At 29.8% G+C, this 21,125-nt stretch overlaps 1 protein-coding gene across 2 annotated transcripts in view; it reads right to left on the bottom strand.

Moving 5' to 3' along the window:
- Positions 1-5,338: 5,338 nt before the first annotated feature.
- The window catches only part of LOC107877680 (sugar transport protein 7), a 22,266-nt gene continuing 6,479 nt past the window's right edge, over positions 5,339-21,125 (bottom strand). The window contains exons 1-5 of one of the 2 annotated variants that reach the window (XM_016724369.2): positions 9,628-9,871; positions 7,993-8,312; positions 6,621-7,247; positions 5,883-5,940; positions 5,339-5,801 (exon numbers count right to left, since the gene is read on the bottom strand). In XM_016724369.2, the coding sequence (XP_016579855.2) occupies positions 5,488-5,801; positions 5,883-5,940; positions 6,621-7,247; positions 7,993-8,312; positions 9,628-9,772 (1,464 nt within the window). In that variant the 5' untranslated portion in view covers positions 9,773-9,871 and the 3' untranslated portion in view covers positions 5,339-5,487. Of the gene's footprint in view, positions 5,941-6,620; positions 7,248-7,992; positions 8,313-9,627; positions 9,872-21,125 lie in introns of those variants that run through there. The other variant, XM_016724368.2, reaches the window with a different exon arrangement.

Below are 21,125 nucleotides of genomic sequence, written 5' to 3' on the forward strand. Positions count from 1 at the left end.
AATAGGGCTGAACATTCAAAGAAGTTAGACCAAAATGAACGACTCAATTCCTCTATAAGAAAAGAAAACACACACACACACACACACACACACATATATATATATATTGGGACACATCTTTGAGCTATAGTCACAATCGTATGATGTAACTGTTTCCAATATAATTTAATTCATGGAAAATAAACTTCAACCACAAATAAAAATATGAAAAAATAACAGTTTTATTGATAAACAATGGGGGTACAAATCTGTTCCTCCCTTGATTCTTCTCTCTTGATTTTTTCCGTAATTTGAGGGCCACCAGTAGCATATTTCTCGAATGTATGAAGATTTGGATATGAATTTCTCCGTAATTCGAGGGCCGTTAGTGGCGTATTTCTCGAACGTAGGAACATTTGAATTTGATCTCCACGAAAGGAGGGTTTGTCTTCTTGATGTATTTGATTATCAAGAAGAGAGGGTTTTGATCTTTATGAATATCCCATGAATTTATTGGGACTTTTCAGATCTTTGATCTCTTTGTGAATATCCCGTGAATTTGTGGGATACTGGAGATGCCTCTTTAAAGGGATATTTGCCCCCTTTATATAGGCGTAATTTAGGATTTAGGTTGAGTAGCCATCAAGCTAGATTTAGAGTAAAGTAACCCCCAAGAACTCTAACCAAAATTGAACTCTTTTTGTAAAGTCCACAAAATTTCAATGTCTACAAATGCCCCCTGCTTCAAGGCTTGTCGGAGTGTAGACTTGTTGAAACTCAAAGACGAGTCCTGAAGTACCGCTTCCATCTTTACGATCCTACGGCTACAGATTTGCATAGTTGATTTATGAGAGAAGAGATGAAGGGAAGATTTGGTCCCACTGGGCGTGCTAATTTGTTTCCAACATAATTTAATTCATGAAAAATAAACTTCAACCACAAATAAAAATATGAAAAAACAACAGTTTTATTGATAAACGATGGGGGTACAAATCTGTTCCTCCCTTGATTCTTCTCTCTTGATTTTCTCCGTAATTTGAGGGCCGCCAGTAGCATATTTCTTGAATGTATGAAGATTTGGATATGAATTTCTCCATAATTCGAGGGCCTTTAGTGGCGTATTTCTCGAACGTAGGAACATTTGGATTTGATCTCCATGAAAGGAGGGTTTGTCTTCTTGATGTATTTGATTATTAAGAAGAGAGGGTTTTGATCTTTATGAATATCCCATGAATTTATTGGGACTTTTCAGATCTTTGATCTCTTTGTGAATATCCCGTGAATTTATGGAATATTGGAGATGCCTCTTTAAAGGGATATTTGCCCCCTTTATATAGGCATAATTTAGGGTTTAGGTTGAGTAGCCATCAAGCTAGATTTAGGTAAAGTAACCCCAAGAACTCTAACCAAAATTGAACTCTTTTTGTAGAATCCACAAAATTTCAATGTCTACAGTAACATTTAGTGAAATCTAATATGCTTATGTCTTTTTAATGGTAATTAAATTATTTTTTTTCAACATAAGAAAATAAATTAGGATCCGCGCAAAGTCCTTTTCCTGAGGGCAAATTTTTTTTCATTTTCCATGCTAGAATCTAAGACCTCTGATTAAGGGTGGAGGAATCTCGAATCATCCAAACACAATTCATAGTTGAGACTATCAACTGCGAGAGCAAGAAGAAAGAAAGCAAGTCGGAAACTTCTAACTTCATTACCGGACATAATAAATTCTTGGAATGAGACTAAATTTGCTTGTTCAATGTTATAGTCTTAGTCTAGGAATGCATTAGTAAATTGTAGTGAAATAACTGAAAATGAGAAAGACGTGAGTATCAATCATTTGGTCAGCATATTCAAAGGATGCTTTAAAATTTCGAAAAGATTATCAATAAATGACGAACTTCATTATACAAAATATAGGACAGGTTAAAGCAGTAATTTTAATGGGGATTAGGATAAGTTTTGATGAATAAAAGAAGAACTGATAGAAATTCTCATAAGTAAATCAAACCTATTCGTATATAAAGAAACAACGCTAACGCAGAAACATGCATGCCATGCAGAGTTTTCTCACTTATCTTTTCATAATCGTCGTAGTATACTTGTAGTTTCTTATTCTGTGCTTTTTAGTTATTACTATTTGTTATTTCTTGTACTTCGCTTATAGTATTATTTTGTTGAAGATATTGTTCCTTTTTCTTAGCTAATGTTTTGTCATGCTATATTTATTATTTTGTCGTTGCTTCTTTACTTCTGTTATTTCGTTTCTATATATATGTATATATACATATACATGTATACATACATATACTTCTATTATTTCGTTTCTCTCTCTCTATATATATATATATATGTATATGTATATGTATGTATATATATATGTATATATATGTACATATATATGTATATATGTATATATATGTATATATGTATATATAATAAAGTCATTCTTGTGGTTAAACTTTTTTTTTGTAAGCACTATGGGTTTCAATATTAGACTGCATAAACATATTATATATCGAAATTTTAGTACAATTGAACCTAGTATTTTTGACGCAGAACAATAAACTATATTGATTAATCAGTAATTCATGCCTTAGTTTAAAATTTTAATTCAAATTATTAGAGTGGTATTGTTTGATCCCTTCCAAGATCCATTAAAATCTTGGTTTTTTCAATAAGAAAGTGAAGTTTGAGTAATCCCAAAAGTTAACGTACGAAGAGATATTTATACAAGATTATATAATTAAGTAGAAAAACTACTCATTTTCACCGTGCAATATAACTACTTTTTTATTTTGGGGTCAATGAAATGTTTGTTTCTTGATACTATACAAGGTAAAAAAAAAAAAAAAAGGCACCTTAGGGAAGGGCTGCATCCAAAGGGGCTGAGATATAGGCATCAAAGGCTTATATATGATTCCACAACTCGAACCCCTGACTTAACGGCCATATGAAGATAAATTTATTACTTATCAAGTCACAGTATGATAAATGAAATGTATGTTCAAGCACGTTTTTGTTCATTTTTGGTTGTTCAGTATTCAGTTGTCACGTTTTCGTTCATTTTTATTTGTTCAGACATGTTTTGCTCGTTTTTACTTGTTCAGTATTGACTTGTTGCACGTTTTCGTTCATTTTTACTTATTTAGTACTGTTGAGTTGTTGCACGTTTTCGTTAAATTTTTACTTGTTCAGTATTGAGTTGTGCACAATTTTGTTCATTTTTGCTTGTTCCGTATTGAGTTGTTGCACGTTTTCATTCATTTTCACTGGTTTAGTGTTGAGTTGTTGCACATTTTCGTTAAATTTTTACTTGTTCAGAATTGAGTTGTTGCATGATTTCGTTCAATTTTACTTGTTCAGTATTGAGTTGTTGCACGTTTTCGTTAAATTTTTACTTGTTCAGTATTGAGTTGTTGCATGTTTTCATTCATTTTTACTTGTCCAGTATTGACTTGTTGCACGTTTTCGTTCATTTTTACTTGTTTAGTGTTGAGTTGCTGCACGGTTTTGCTAAATTTTTACTTGTTCATTATTGAGCTGTTGCACGATTTCGTTCATTTTTACTTGTTCAATATTGAGTTGTTGCACATTTTCATTCATTTTTACTTGTTTAGTGTTGAGTTGTTTCAAGTTTTCGTTAAATTTTTACTTGTTCGGTATTGAGTTGTTGCAAGGTTTCGTTCAGTTTTACTTATTCAGTATTGAGTTGTTGCACGTTTTCATTCATTTTTACTTGTTTTGCACGTTTTCGTTCATTTTTACTTGTCTAGTATTGACTTGTTGCACGTTTTCCTTCATTTTTACTTGTTGCACGTTTTCCTTCATTTTTACTTGTTTAGTGTTAGAGTTGTTGCACGTTTGTGTTAAATTTTTACTTGTTCAATATTGAGTTGTTGCACGATTTCGTTCATTTTTACTTGTTCAATATTGAGTTGTTGCACCTTTTTATTCATTTTTACTTGTCTTACACGTTTTCGTTCATTTTTACTTGTTGATCATTGAGTTGTCACACTTTTTACTTGTAAGCTCTTCAAATGATCTATTTGTAGCACTGGTTAGCTACAAGAAGTTGCTTTCAATTTAAGTTGTTGACTTTGCTGTAAATTTACTCTTTCAGACAATTTGGCAAATTGTTTATCCTGTTTTCGTGAACTGGATCAAGAAAATTACAAATACTTTTCTATTGATGCCCTTAGTATATTACTCCCGTCATTTCAAAAAGAATGACCTACTTTCTTTTTAGTACGTTTCATTGTCCGTTTCAAAATGAATGACCCTTTTCTCTTTTAACAATACTTAAATTTCAACTTTACACGTGGCATGCTTAAGACCACAAGATTGAAGGATCTTTTAGTACATTTGCCACAATTTTAATTTAGGACTACGAGAATTAAAAGTCTTTTTACTTTCTTAAACTCCGTGTCAAGTCAAATTAGGTCATTCTTTTTTAAACGGATGGAGTACTATTTTCTACAAATGGCATAATACATAAATATGTCCTTTAACCTGCCGTCAAACCACATTTATGATCTCCAACTTTGGGATGTGCATAAATAGATGCTTAAACTTGTATGAAGTTGAACAAATAGACGCACACATCCTATGTGGTATAATACACGTAGGACGCCACATAGAACAATAGGTGATAGGACATATGTGCCTACTTGTGTCTTGTTCAACTTTATACAAGTTTAAGTGTCTCTGTGCACACCCAAAGTTGAAGGTCATAGATGTGATCTAAGAGCAGATTAAAGAATATGTTTATGTATTGTGCCAATAATATATATGCTACTTGGTGTATTCAATTGTTGACTTTCTTGATATCCTACCTTTGCGTTGAAATTTGGTCCGGTTGGTTTTTGCACACTCCTACTCCTTGTTATTTTCTGTCTGTTTAACCATACACTAATTTAAGAAAGTAAAGAGGACTATAGAATCTTGTGCTTTTAAATTAAAGAGGTGTATAATATATCAAAATGTCGTCTCCAAGTTGTTCACGGAACGTGAGAAGCAGATGATTAATCATCTGTTTCCGGAAGAAATCGAGGAATTTATTGGGAATCCTACAAGATCTGTTCGTTCTTTTTTCTCTGATAGATGGTCAGAACTTAATCTGGGTTCGAATCCTACTGAGAGGTCCACTCGAGATCAGAAATTGTTGCAACAAGATCTTTCTTTTATTCCTTCCAGACAATCAAAAAAATAAAGAAATGATTAATATATTCAAGATAATTACGTATTTACATACCACCGTCTCAATTCATCTTATATCTTCAGATTGGGATGTGATATGATTCCGAAGGATGAACCGGATATGGACAGTTCCAATAAGATTTCATTCTTGAACATCTTGTGGTCATAAACATATCAGACGAGACGTTGGCATTGAAGTGTTGCTAAAAATAGAAAGTTACATTACATATATATAGAACCAAAATTCTACATGAACAAGATAGAATTTTCTCTATTCACCTTTCACATTGTTAAAAATGTATTGTGCAGTTAAGCATGATTGAATCCATTGGTGGTGGTGTTAGCTTGTTGATCTTCCAAGACAACTTTCTTCCAGAACCAATGCTTTTCCCAAAGGCGCATCATTTCTTCGATCGGAACTCCCTTTGTTTCAGGCAAGAAGAGGTAGACGAAGGTGGTCATGATAGCAATCCAACCAGTGAAAAACAGGAAGATACCGAACCTCATAACACATAAAAGTGAGAGGAAAGATTGTGCTATTGCAAATGTGAAGAACAAATTCACTGTCACTGTGATACTTTGGCCTGCTGATCTTGTCTCTAAGGGGAAAATTTCACTTGGCACTGTCCAACCAAGAGGACCCCATGAGTATCCAAATGCAGCTACAAAGAGGCAAATGAAAACAACTACTATAATTGAGTAACCTCTTGATAGCTCCTTGTCACTACCAAATTTGAGTCCCAAGATTATGGCAACAATAACCTGTAAGGAAAACAAATTATCTTCATATGATCTAAACGAGCGGTTTAACTTCTATATAATGACAGTGAAAAATCTAAGAGATCGATGTACTTCAGAATTCTAAGAAGATCAAGATTTGTCATTTGTGTGCCTTTAGGTCCCGACTTTCTTGATTAGAGTAAAGGGTCAAAAACACACCTAAGGTACCCCCGTTTTTTCAAGTTACATACCTCAACTATCAATTGTTCATTTTTCCTACCTGAAATATCACCATCGTTCGTTCATTAAGGAAAAGTGAATAATTGATAGTTGAGGTGTGTTTTGATAAATAGTTGAGGATAGTTCAGGTAGAAAACTCTCATAACTGAATATCAGGTATGTAACTTCAAAAATCGGGATACTTTAGCCATCAACTCTCTTGATTATGAATCAAGGTGAAAGGTTGGATCGTGGATGTACTTGTTCAGGTCAGGTCAGGTCGGGACCAGAATGATGACATTCGATTTTGATCTAGAAGGGAGAAGGCAAAAGGCCAATTTGCACGATCACCCTTCTGCGAAGATTTGGTTAGTTTGTGTAAATGTCTGATTTCCTTAGTGGACTTTCTTTCCTTACGAAAATAACTTCAGGTAATTGACTAGTTTTACGTAGGCTGGCAACCAGGAAAAGAAATGCGGAGAAAATAACTAGAAAATCTTTACCTGGCAGATGATCATTTGGATTCCACCGGTAATAAGCAGAATTCTTCGACCCCATCTATCGACTGTGGCCATCGATACAACAGTAGATGAAGCAAGAACTGCACCAGTCAAAGCGGAGGAATAAAGAGAGGCTGTTCTTTTAAACCCCATACTCTGAAACAACACCGGGGCATAAAATAGTATGATGTTAATGCCTGTAAGTATCTGAAAAGTCGGCATCAAAATCGCCATAATTAACTGCGGCCTGTTTCTCCTTTTAAGAATATTTCTAAACGGATGCTTAATAGACTGAGCCAATTCACTAGCATCCACCATGTCTTCAAATTCTGCTTCTACGTTCTCGGTTCCTCTTATCTTCTCTAAAACTCGTCTTCCTTCAACTTTGTTTCCTTGTTCGATTAAGCTGTTCGGTGTCTCAGGGAGAAGCAGGCCTCCTACTGTCATCACGAAAGCCGGTCCTGCTGCTAGGCCTAAAGAAAGTCTCCATCCCCACGGATGAAGTTTGCTTGTTCCATAGTTTATCATGTTCGCTGTGAAGATTCCGAGCGTTGTTGCTAATTGAAACATCATGTTCAGACATCCTCTTAGATGTGCTGGTGCCATCTCTGATAAATATAACGGAACTGCCTTCAAGCAGTGACACAGAGTTAAAAACATTTATCTTAGAAAGTTCCGAATAACTTTTATGAGTTTAACTTGTATACATTGACAGTATAGAAGAATTTATGTACTATCCAATCTCCTAGATGGTAATTGTATATTCATAGCGATTGTGTTGAAAATCGTCTTGAACAAGTGGCAAAATACCTTTTACATGGATGGTGCAATTCGATTCTTTTTCCGGATTTCATACTTGTTCACTTCTAAACATGTGTGATTACAGAAAGTTCTTTAAAAGGTCTACGCTTTTTGAAGGTAATCCATCTGGCGTAATGTATAAAAAAACATTCAAACTTGGCCTCAACTGACAAGTAAGCACTCCAACTATGAGAGTGCATATCTAGACACCTCAACTTGGTCTAAACTGGCAATTAAACACTCCAACTCGTTCCCATTGTGTCTCGTGGAAAAGCAACGCCGATGACACTCAATTTTGGAGGTGTCAAGATTATTGTTTTGTAAGTTGAAGTGTTCAACTAACACAGTGAAGATAAGTTGAAGTGTCTAGACGTGCATATTCAAAACTGGAGTGCTTATTTGCAAGTTGAGGCCAAGTTTATGTGTCTATATATGTATTATGCCTAATGAATATGGCCGACATGGTTGGTGAGGATTCATATAACCGGTCTGAACTTGTAATCGAGGCCTACTTATTGTTGTATACAGATAACAGAATAGGAACTTGTGACAGCTAAAGATCAAGGGGAATCACCTGGTTGCCGAAGCCAATTCCAATGCCTAGCATAATTCGTCCCAAAAGAAGCATGCCAAGGTTGATAGCAGCGGCATTAAGAACCGCTCCAACAAAGAAACTAATGCCACCGCATATTATACTTGCACGACGACCATAGTTTCTAGTGATAGGAGATGCTACCAGAGATGCAACTAAACCAGCCAAGTACAAAGATGAGGTAAATGCAGCAAGAACTTGGTTATTGTACTTGCAATAGTTGTCTTCGTGGACGTGTTGTTTCTTTAGGTATACTGAGTAGAAGAATCGACGAAGAAATTCATCCATCGATGTCACTCCCCCTGTTATGTTTCATGCAGTAATCAGTGAGCAAATAGGAACTATGATGTTCAGACTCTCTAAAATGTCGTCGTGCGGCAATATTTTTGGAGAGTCTGAGCAACATAAGTAGGAACTATGTTGTTCAGACTCTCTGAAAATGTCGTCAGGTGCATGTCGGATACTCCAAAAGTGGTAACTTGTCGGATAATCCGACATGGATGCAGCAATATTTTTGGAGAGTCCGAGCAACATAAGTAGGAATATAGAATAATCGTCCAAGATATAATCAAGTAGACAAAAGTGTGTCCTCTTTAACAACAAAAACTTTCAAATGAGATAGCGACACAATTCAACATGATATCAGAGTAGGAAGAAGTCTTGTATTCGTGTCACAAAGTAAATTGAACTTAAAATCTTTTCTGGAGATATTCATTTTCCGAACAAAAATATAAGATATTCTGACACGCTGGCATTTTGCGGCCTGTTTGGCCATGATTTTTTTTTTTTTACTTTTTCCGAAGTTGAATTATGAAAAATATGTTTGGCCATAAAATTCATAAAAAATTCTTTTTTTACTTTATACACCTTTTTCAAAAATTCAAAAATAACAAAAGAATGTTTTCACTCCCAATTACTCACAAAAATTCAACAAAAAAACAACTCAAATTTATTTCATGGCCAAAATAACTCTAATTTTCAAAAACTACTTTTTTTCTATTATTACAATGAAACATGACCAAAAGCCTACTTGAAATCACAAAGAAGAGGAAAAAAGAAATTCCAAAAAGGTGAAAATTTTGGATAAATGTCCAATTCAATAATAATGATGTAGTACTACTACTTTTATTCTTTTACTCATAACCATTAAGTCCCTCCTTCTATGAGACTGAGTCCCTCCTTCTATGAGACTGATGCAGTGTAACACATTGCTCGGATTCTTTAAAAATACTGTAGCCCTGTGCCGAATTCATAAAATAATTACTCCCTCCATTTTAATTTACTTGTCCTATTTTAACTCGACAAAAAAAAAAATTAAGAGTACTTTTAAAACTTTGTTTGTAGACTTAAACATGTCATGTCATGTAACTCATTGCTCAAATTCTCTAACAATGCCGTTGCACTCGTGTCAGATCCTTAAAACATGTAATGTTTAAAGATTTAACACGACTATGATAACTTTTTTGAAAAATTCGAACAACACATCAATAATTCTATCCTTCTTCCAATTCTAGAAAAGGAAAAAAGGAAAAGTTCTTTTTAGCATACAAAGCTACATCTTTTTTGTTTTTCCAATAATTATTATATTATGAAATAATTATAATTAAATTAATGTACCTGAAATTCCAATGTCATATCCAAAGAGTGAACCACCAACAGCAGCAACAATACAAGCTATAATTACATAAAGTGTGATTTTTCCTTTGTAATTTTCAGCTCTTTCTTTTTTTACACCAATTGTACCAATTCCCCCTCCTGCCATCTTCAATTTCTTGAAAAAAAAAAAATTCTGAAGCAAAAGAAAGAGAAATTTTTGTTAATAGTAGTTAGTTATATATATATATATATATATATATGTAGACTTCTACTTCTGTTTTATCTCTTTTAAAACTTTATATTATATGAGTTTGACTTTAAAGTACTTTTCAAGTGGCAAATGAGTAATATAAATGAAAAGAAAAAGAAAATGAAAACCTTTTTTTTTGGGGGGGGGGGGGGGGGGGGCGACGGGGGAAAGTGTCACATCCTTTTACGTCATATACTTTTATTTTGTTTTACTCGACCCTTCATAATTATTTTTAATTTATTTGTTTAATTTATGAAATTAAAAAAATATTTTATTTTTTATTATTAAATAATTATATAAAATAATAATAGTTAAATTAGAGTTTCAAAAATTATAATAATATTAATTTAGTAACTTCAAGTGTCGAGTTAATAAGAATCATGTAAAATAAAATGGAATTATAAAAAATATTTTCCAAGTGGTAAATCATTAATAAAAATGAAAAGAAAAAAGAAAACTTTTTTCTTGGAAAAGTGTCACGCCCTTTTTCGTCACCATTATATTACTGCACTAATCTCAAATTTATGTTATATTTCTTACTTTTCAAGAGTGACTAAATTTTTAAATTTAATTTGATCAAATTACTTCAATATTCTAGAAATAAATTTAGGTATTTAGTGATTATATAGAAAGTATCATAAGATGAAATTCTTTTCATGTTAATATAATAAACAAAATAAATTTTGAAATATTAGTTAAAATTCACTTAATCTGAATCTCAAAAAGATAAAAGTATCATAGGGAGCAGATAGAAGGAATATACGTGTTTAATTTCATCTCAATAAAGTACATAATTATATTGCTTGTATAAGAGGAGAATCTTTTAAATTTTTGCTCTCTTTTAAATTTTAATCTCGATGAAACGATGCTACATAAATTAAGACATAAAATGTATAATTTTTATGATAATAACACAAAATAAGAAAAAAGAAAATCTACCTTTTTGGTGCCAGTTTTAGCGGTGAGTAGTAAGTACTTAGATTTTAAATTTTCCTTTTGGAAGAAGGGTTTTGTCAAAATATTTTTTCTTGCTGACAGTTGTAGCGATGAGTCGTAAGTATTTGATTTGGATTTTTTTCTGGAAGGAGGATATTTTTGTTAATATATTTTTTCTTGATGACTAGTCTTCTATTTGTCTCATATATGTGTGGTTATTATGATTCCATAACTACCTCATTTTTTGAATTAATGACAAAACAAAATGGCTAATCTGAACAATTTGCCTTAATTGCATAACTTCTGGATAATAACTAAGAAAAGAAATTAAATGAAGTGATGTTTGAAGATAGAAAGTTGTTAGACTCTATTAATTTTTTTTATTTTTTTTTTAGGTCCTTCATTTTTTAGTACAATGAAAGTTTGGTACATGGAGTAGCTAAACAAGTAATGCAGAGAATAGAAAAATATATCACATGAGTGAAATGTATTAAATGTGTTCATAACTTTCCATACATTCACAATATACAAGAAGTTTACATCATTAGGTTATCACTTGAAAGATATAAGTAACCAACCTGGGTTGCGGTCAGAGCGGAGCTACGTGGACTTAGGCAATTCATCTGAACTCTTTCGTCAAAAAGTTCTCTCTCTCTATATATATATATATATGAAGTTCTTTTTTATGTGTATATATATTAAATTGAACCTCCTTGACACAAGTAAAAAATTTAGTTCAGTGATAAAGGGATACAAACTTTCACGCAGAGAGCCTCACGATCTCGATTTCGAGACCCATTCACGATAGATTTTATTTTTTTTGCTTCCTGCATTTGACTCCCCTTGATAGAAATCCTACCTCCGCCACTGATTGTCGTGTAATGGTGAAACTACTTCATTCTTAATTAGAGATTTCGGGTTCGAACGATACCAGTGGCGGACCAGAATTTAAGAGTCGTGGGTGCTCGAAAAGTTTAAACACATATATTGACATCCAAAGTTTTAAGGTTCCGCATGAAAATCATAATACCCAACTATCTTTTTTATTTTACAAGTTTTTTTTTCATCTTATATCAATTTTTATATATTTTTTTTATAGAATTATACCTATTTTGTATCGAATTTAACGACTATCGGAGTATCAATATTTTCAATCTAGGTCCGCCCCTAAAGAATATCAAACACCGAATATAATTTTTATTTTTAAAAAAAAAAGGAAAATATACGTAGATAATCGTTCATAAAATATTGAATTAGTAACCTGAAAAATATTTTGAGTAGCTGATATAAAATGTTAAAAAATATTAAAAATATTAAATTTCAGACACCATTTTATGAAAATATACTAAATATCTTATTGTTATTGTATATAAATTGATTTCTTACTCTTTTATTTCGACACAAGGATTTTTTTACATCATTGTCATCGTTCGAAAATTAGGAAGACAAATCATTTCTCCTAAATTTGTTAAATGTCATTTTCTTTGCGTATAAACTAATGAAAGAAATTAAAAATCTCATATTATAGTTTGTTTGACCAGAAAAATAAAAATAAAATAGGAAAAAGACAAATTATTACCTATCATACTTAGAAAGATATGTTGATACGCAAAAACGTTGTCCATATAAATCTTTAAATACTGTATTATCCTCCGTTTACATATTTAAATAAGGCAAACAACACAACTTTCAATAATTTAAAAATTAATTATAAAAATTTTAATATTTTATGCAATTATATAATTACTGAAAATTTTAATTTTAAATTTATCAAGATATACAATTAACTCCCAGTACATTCAATAAAGATATATTTTTCTTTGTAAAGATACATACTTAGATTTCGATATATTTTTAAAAATTCTGAATCTGTCGTGATATATAATACATCAATAAAAATGCATTTTTTCCTTGGTAAAGATACATAATTAGGTCATGATATCTGTTTTTTTTTTTTATTTTAAATCTGTTGAGATATATAATTATCTCCTCCAATGAAGATACATAATTAATTTTTTTTTTTATAATTACTTTGTAAGGATGAGAATATAAATATGATAATGTATTTTATTTTGACATAAATTTTAAAAAAATAAAAAAAATACATCTTAAATTAAAATTATATCAAATTACTAAAATATATTTTAATCTTGTGATATCTAATATGTCATGTGAAAAATTAAATTTAAAGTGTTTTTAAAAAATAAAGATATCATTCTTTTTAAAATAAATTAAAAAAGTATTCTTTTCAAGAGAGGGAGTATAATCTTTTGTCAAAAGAATTAAATAAGTACTTCAAAAGTAGTTAGAAGGGTCCTACACAGATAATAGAGATATTTTTCTTTTGAATATTTGGTTATTTTATTGCTTTGCATGACTTGTTAAGTTGTGATGATAATGATGTTAGTAACATGATATATCTTATCTCTACACCAATGCAGAGATTAGTTATAAGAATTATTAATATAAAAATTATTTTTATTAATTTGATTCTTTGCATTGAGTTAATTTAAAATATTGATTTACTACACTTAAAAATTATGAATTTGCAATTGTAATTATTTGTACTTAACGTGGATAGACAGAATAGAAAAATATAAATTAATTATCTTTTGTAGAAGTAATTAACTATATTGATGGTATAAATTTTTCAATTGGTAAATATTTTGATTTTTTACTTTAGAATTGGTGATTTAGCAAGTTGGATAATCCACTATATATTAAAACTGCAATTTGGTGTACAAAACTTTTGTTATGGACGGAGTTCAGAATTAAACTGTAAGAATTTAATGTACATAATTTTACCCTTACTTTTTGCAAGAGGATGTTTCAAGAGAAAATTGAAGGAAAGGTGTTTTTTAAATCTTGAATGAAGGATTGGTGACATTGACCAATTTAAAGGGTCAAACATAATTAAAAAAACTTGATTAGGTTAATTGTGGATTTGATTAATATTTTCTAAACTTTTTACTCTTTCAAAAATACAAATTAACCTACACCCACAAAACTTGTCTTCCTCTGCAAATCAATCTCTCTCTCTTCTCTCTTTCTCTCGATAGTTTCTCTCTCTAACTTCTCCCAACCAATAACTTTTCAAATTTCTCCCTTCAATCTTGTGCAACTTCAACTTCTGGCAACAAATAGTTTTGAGTTCTTGCCCGTTCCTTTTTTACTTTCAACCGCCAGTCGACGTGACAACTTTCAATCGCTTCTTTTCGATTTTCACAAGTAAAAAATTAGGGCTTTTAAGTTATGACGAAAATGAGGAACTTGATTTGTTGGTGTTTGTTATTTTTTTATGTTTTTTGTTATTTTTTTTAATTTTTGTTATTTTTTAGTTGAATTTCTCATATGGATATATCTGCTACTGTTATTTTTTAATAATGGATAAAACATGTAACGTGAATCCAACAGATGAGTATTTGTTGCAACATATATGACTAATCTGTTGCACAAATTAGTAATCTGTTGCAACATATATGACTAATATGTTGCGCAGATTAGTAATCTGTTGCAACATATATGAGTAATCTGCTGCACAGATTAGTAATATGTTGCAACATATATGACTAATCTGTTGCAACATATATGACGAATTTGTTGCAACAAATGAGTAATCTGTTGCAACATATATGACTAATCTGTTGCAACATATATGACTAATTTGTTGCAACAAATGAGTAATCTGTTGCAACATATATGACTAATCTGTTGCAACAGATGACCCATATGTTGGATTTATATTACAACACTATAAAACAAATCCAACAAATGAGTAATTTGTTGCAACAGATTAGTCGTATATTGCAACAGATTACTCACTTGTTGCAATAGATGACTCATATATTGGATTCATGTTGCAGGTTCTATCCATTGTAGCAGTAGCAGATACACCAAATAAGAAATTCAACAAGAATTATAATTTTACTTACAAAATAAGTTATGAAGTAATGTCCAAGTGATATACGAACAAAATTTGACCTAAATTTAAAAAAAAAAAATTCAACAGGGGCACAACGAATAAGTAAAACACATGAAAAATTTCATGAAACAGGTAAAGAAAACAAAAATAATATACCATACATCCAATGCAAAAGGATCAAAGGGACAAACATTTGAGTTCTCCTAAAAACGTTTAAGTTCCCTAATATTTTAATTCCTTTCTAATAGTTGACCCATCTGTTACAACATATTTTCTATCTGTTTGATAATTTTCAACAGATGAATCATCTTATGCAACATGCTAGTCATCCGTTGATTCAAATTAAGCAATTATTAGTAATAATTAAATTGATTTAGCTAAAATTAAAGACGTCTCTACGACAATGGAACAAACATTTGTGTTCTCCTAAAAATATTTGAGTTCCCTAGTATTTTAATTATTTTTCAATAGATTATCTATTTGTTGCAATAAGTTAGTCATCTATTGCAACAGATGTTTATAACAGGTTAGTCATTTGTCTATTCAAATTAAGCAATTATTAATAATAACTAGATTAATTTAATTAAAATTGAAGACAAGTCTTTAATACAAGACCTTAGACAAGGGGACAAATGTTTGTGTTCTCCTAAAAATATTTAAGCTTTAGTATTTTAAATTGATTTTCAACGTATTTTGAACTCGGAATCAAAATGAGCCACGGAATTAAAAAAGTGACCAAAATAGGTCACCTATTTAAAAGTTACCAAAATAGGCTAAACGTAATAATTTATTACGTTTTTTACTTTTTTTCTTAACGATCAACTAACGGAGTTGACTTTTACAAAAACGTAAGAATTTTTTACATTTTATATTTTTTTTACGTAAGAAATTCTTACGTGTTACACAATAACCGAAGAAAAAATACAATGAATTGTCAAATCAATTAAAAATGTACTTAAAAAAAGAGTTGTTCAACGTAACAAAAAGTTACGTTCTTAACTTTTTTATAGCAGTGGTCCCCCACCCACAATTCTTTTTTCCACAAATGTCCTATCACTTCTACTTTTTTCTCTTTTTACATATGATAATTATGAATTTTTTTATTAGTTAAATTTATTTAGATTTTGCATGTAGTTTAAATAATTTGTTTTTTCTAGTAAATTTTTACGTTTTATATAAAAATAAATAAAAAAAGAAGTATCAATTACCTCATTAACTTAACAATTTTCTTATATTTATTCTATATCAAAAAATAATCACTTCTATCCTTAATTATCCGATTTCTCTTTAAAAAAATTATACTTTTGAGTTTTTCTCTACTCCAAAATAGTGAAATGTTGAATTATCGTCGATCAAATATGCTACTATATACAAGAATTATATTTTTTTAGGAGTGTTCCTAAAAAAATATACTTTCTTATATTAATTTAGGAATGTTCCTAAATTAAATTGTGATTTTTTACTCCATTAATTATAATATGAAACGAATTTATGCATGTGAGTCTCCTCAATATCCTAATCGAAACACTAATAAAAAACTACAGTGAATCACTATCCGAAAAAATTAATTTCATATTTTTAACACACGAAAAAAATATAATTATTGTATATAGTAGCATATTTGATCGACGATAATTCAACATTTCACTATTTTGGAGTAGAGGAAAACTCAAAAGTATAATTTTTTTAGAGATAAATCGGATAATTAAGGATAGAAGTGATTATTTTTTGATATAGAATAAATATAAGAAAATTGTTAAGTTAATGAGGTAATTGATACTTCTATTTTTAAATTTTTTTATTTAAAACGTAAAAATTTATTATATAGAGAAAAAAATAAATTATTTGAATTACATGTAAAATATAAATAAATTTAACTAATCAAAAAATTCATAATTATTATATGTAAAAGGAGAAAAAAGTAGACGTGATGGGACATTTGTGGAAAAAGAAACTGTGGGTGGAGGACCACTGCTATAAAAAAGTTAAGAACGTAACTTTTTGTTATGTTGAACAACTTATTTTTTAGTATCTTTTTAATTGATTTGATGATTCACTGTATTTTTTTCCTCGGTCATCGTGAAAAATGTAAGAAATTCTTACGTTTTATATTTTTTTTTATAAAACATAAGAATTTTTTATGTTTTACAAAAAAAAATATAAAACGTAAGAAATTGTAAAAGTCAACTCCGTTAATTGATCGTTAAGAAAAAAATAGAAAACATAATGATTACGTTTAGCTTATTTTGGTAACTTTTTAAATAGGTGACCTATTTTGGTCACTTTTTAAATTATGTGGCTCATTTTGGTTCTGAGTTCACATATATCTTATCTATTTAATAATTTTCAATGGATGAGTCATATGTTGCAACAATTTAGTCATCTGTTGCAATAGATGTCTATATTTGTTGGATAATTTTCAATAGATGAGTTAGATATTGCAACAGGTTAGTCATCTATTGCAACAGATGTCTATATATGTTTGGTCATTTTCAACAAATGTCTTTAACTGTTTGGTCTTTTGCAACAGATTACTCATCTATTGCAACATGTTAATTGAAATCGTAATTGAACTTATCAATTAATTTTTAATTTTATTTATATCAATGTAGTTATTACTAATAACATCTTAATTTGAATCATTTCAAATAAAATTAGTCAATTAACACTTTACTCAAGACTAATACACTTAGATGATCATGTAATTACTAACTATGAGATTAACTGAAATCGTAATTAAAATTATCAATTCATCTTTAATTTTAGTTAAATTAATTTAATTATTACTAATAATTTCTTGATTTTAATTATTTCAAATAAAATTGGTCAATTGATCATTCTACTTAAGACGAAACACTTAGTTGATCATGTAATTACTATAAAATTAATTGAAATTATAAGTGAACTTAATAATTCATCTTTAATTTCAGTTAAATCAATATAATTATTTCTAATTATGGCTTGGTTTGAATCATTTCAATTAAAAGTGGTCAATTGATCACTCTACTCAGGACGAACACACTTAGTTGATCGTGTAATTACCATGAGATTAATTGAAACAGTAATTGAACTTATTAATACAAGTTAAATTAATTTAGTTATTACTAATATAATGGCTTAATATGAATCAATAGATGACTAAGATGTTGCAAAAGATGAGTAATCTGTTGAAAATAACCAAACAGATAAAGACATTTGTTGCAACAGATTAGTCACCTATTGCAACAGATTAGTAATCTGTTGGAAATAACAAACAGATAAAGTCATATGTTGCAATAGATTGGTCATCTATTGTAAATGACCAACAGATAAAGACATTTGGTACAACAGATAACTAATCTATTGCAACATGTGTGTATAGCTGTATGATAATTTTCAACAAATGACTCATCTATTGCAACAGATTAAATCTGTTGCAATAGGTTATACGCTTAAATGATCATGTAATTATTATGAGATTAATTGAAATTGTAATTATTAAATCAATTTGGCTATTACTAATAATGGCTTAATTTGAATCATTTCAAATAAAATTAGTCAATTGGTCACTAGACTCAGAACGAATACACTAAGATGATCATGTAATTAATATGAGAATAATTGAAATCGTAATTGAACTTATCAATTCATCTTTAATTTTAGTTATATCAATGTAGTTATTACTAATAACATCTTAATTTGAATCATTTCAAATAAAATTGGTCAATTAACACTTTACTCAAGACTAATACACTTAGATGATCATGTAATTACTAACTATGAGATTAACTGAAATCGTAATTAAAATTATCAATTCATCTTTAATTTTAGTTAAATTAATTTAATTATTACTAATAATTTCTTGATTTTAATTATTTCAAATAAAATTGGTCAATTGATCATTCTACTTAAGACAAAACACTTATTTGATCATGTAATTACTATAAAATTAATTGAAATTGTAAGTGAACTTACTAATTCATCTTTAACTTTAGTTTAATCAATATAGTTATTTCTAACTATTGTTTGGTTTTAATCATTTCAAATAAAATTGGTCAATTGATCACTCTACTCAGGACGAACACACTTAGTTGATAGTGTAAGTACCATGAGATTAATTGAAACTGTAGTTGAACTTATTAATTCATGTTTAATTCTAGTTAAATAAATTTAGTTATTACTAATATAATAGCTTAATTTGAATCAATATATGACTAACATGTTGCAAAAGATGAGTAATCTGTTGAAAATGACTAAATAGATAAAGACATCTGTTGGAAATGTCCAAACAGATAAAGACATCTGTTGGAAATGATCAAACGGATAAAGACGTCTGTTGGAAATGACCAAACAAATAGACACATGTTGCAACAGATGGCTAACCTGTTATAATAAATGACTTATCTATTGAAAATTATTAAACAAACATAGACATCTATTGCAACAGATGACTAAGTTGTTGTAACAGATGACTCATCTATTGAAAATTATCAAACATATAGAATATATGTTGGAAAATAATTTAAAATAGTAAAGCTCAGATGTTTTTAAGAGAACTCAAATGTTTGTCCCCTTGTCTAAGGTCTTATCTTTAATTTTGGTTAGATCAATTTAGTTATTACTAATAATTGCTTAATTTGAATCATTTTAAATAAAATTTATCAATTAATCATTCTATTAAGGACGAATACACTAATTGAAATTGTAAGTGGACTTATCAATTCATCTTTAATTTAGTCAGAATTAATTTATTTATTACTAATAATGACTTAATTTGAATCATTTAAAATAAAATTGGTCGATTGATCACTCTCCTCGAGACGAATACATATATTTGATCATGTAATTACTATGAGATTAATTGAAATTGTAAGTAAACTTATCAATTCATCTTTAATTTTAGTTTTATCAATTTAGTTATTACGAATAATGGCTTAATTTGATTTATTTCAAATAAAATTGGTCAATTAATCACTCTAATCATGACGAACACACTTAGTTGATAATTTAATTACTATGAGATTAATTGAAATTGTAAGTTTATCTTCAATTTTAGTTAAATCAATTTAGTTATTACTAATAATACCCTAATTTGAATTATTTCAAATAAAATTGGTCGATTGATCATTCTACTCCGGACGAACACACTTAGTTAATCATGTAATTACGATGATATTAATTAAAATTGTAAGTGAACTCATTAATTCATGTTTAATTTTAGTTAAAATCAACATAGTTATTAATAATGATGGATTAATTTGAATCATTTAAAATAAAATTGGTCAGTTAATTATTTTACTAAGGATAAAATACTTAATTGATCATTTAATTATTGAGATTAATTGAAATCGTAATTGAACTTACTAATTCATCTTTAATTTTAGTTAAATCAATATAGTTATTTCTAATAATGGTTTAATTTGAATTATTTCACATAAAATTTGTCAATTAATCATTCTACTCAGTACGAAGCACTTAATTGATCATGTAATTACTATGAAGTTAATTGAAATCATAATTGAACTTACTAATTCATCTTTAGTTTTAGTTAAATCAATATAGTTATTTCTAATGAAAGAAAATGGTCAAATACCCTCCCCCAACCTTTACGCCAAATCTCAACTACACAACTATACTTTGAAGGGGTCCTATGACCCCCCTGAACTATTTAAACATGGAATATATACCCCCCCAAACGCTGACGCCTAAATGCGTAATGGAAAGTGAGCAACACACACCTGCCATGTAATGCCACCTACTTTTCACATAATATTATTTTCTTATATAAAAAATTAATTATTATTCTTTAATATATATATATTGTCTTCTTTGAATTTTCCTTTTCATTTCCTATTTTTCTTTTCTTTTGAAAGCATTTTTGGAAGCACAGGAATTCGGATTAATTGAGGAGAAGGACCAGATTTTGATTCATAATATGTTTACATTTCCAAAAATTCATGTGACCAACTCAACTTGAATCAACCAAGTTGGCGTCGTCGCCACCGTCAAATCGCGAATCCACCACCGCCTGCCGCCGTCGCCGGAGCTTCGGTGACTTTTGGCATCGCGGACCAATCCCAACAGGTGCGCCACCTCAACGCGAGCACACCCCAATAAAAATTGTCCAAAACTGATACTCCAATCGTCGTGAAATCGTATTTGAGCGCAACGCCGCCGCTGACGAACTCCGGTGAAAGCAGCGCCGCCACTGTCCACTACCAATCGACACACCACCACCACCAAATTTTATTTTATCTATTGCACCAATTGTTGAAATAATTGTTAATTTTGTCATTTTGATGGAATTGAAGATAGACCCATTTGGGGTGTGTGTTCTTGAAATGGAATGGAATTAGTCATTTATTTTTTATGGAATTTCAGAATTTGGTGGGGGGGGGGGGAGCAGCCATGGTGTTTTGTGTTTTGTTGAGG

The sequence above is a fragment of the Capsicum annuum genome, chromosome 7 (genome assembly GCF_002878395.1).
Source record: "Capsicum annuum cultivar UCD-10X-F1 chromosome 7, UCD10Xv1.1, whole genome shotgun sequence".
Taxonomy (NCBI): Eukaryota; Viridiplantae; Streptophyta; class Magnoliopsida; order Solanales; family Solanaceae; genus Capsicum; species Capsicum annuum.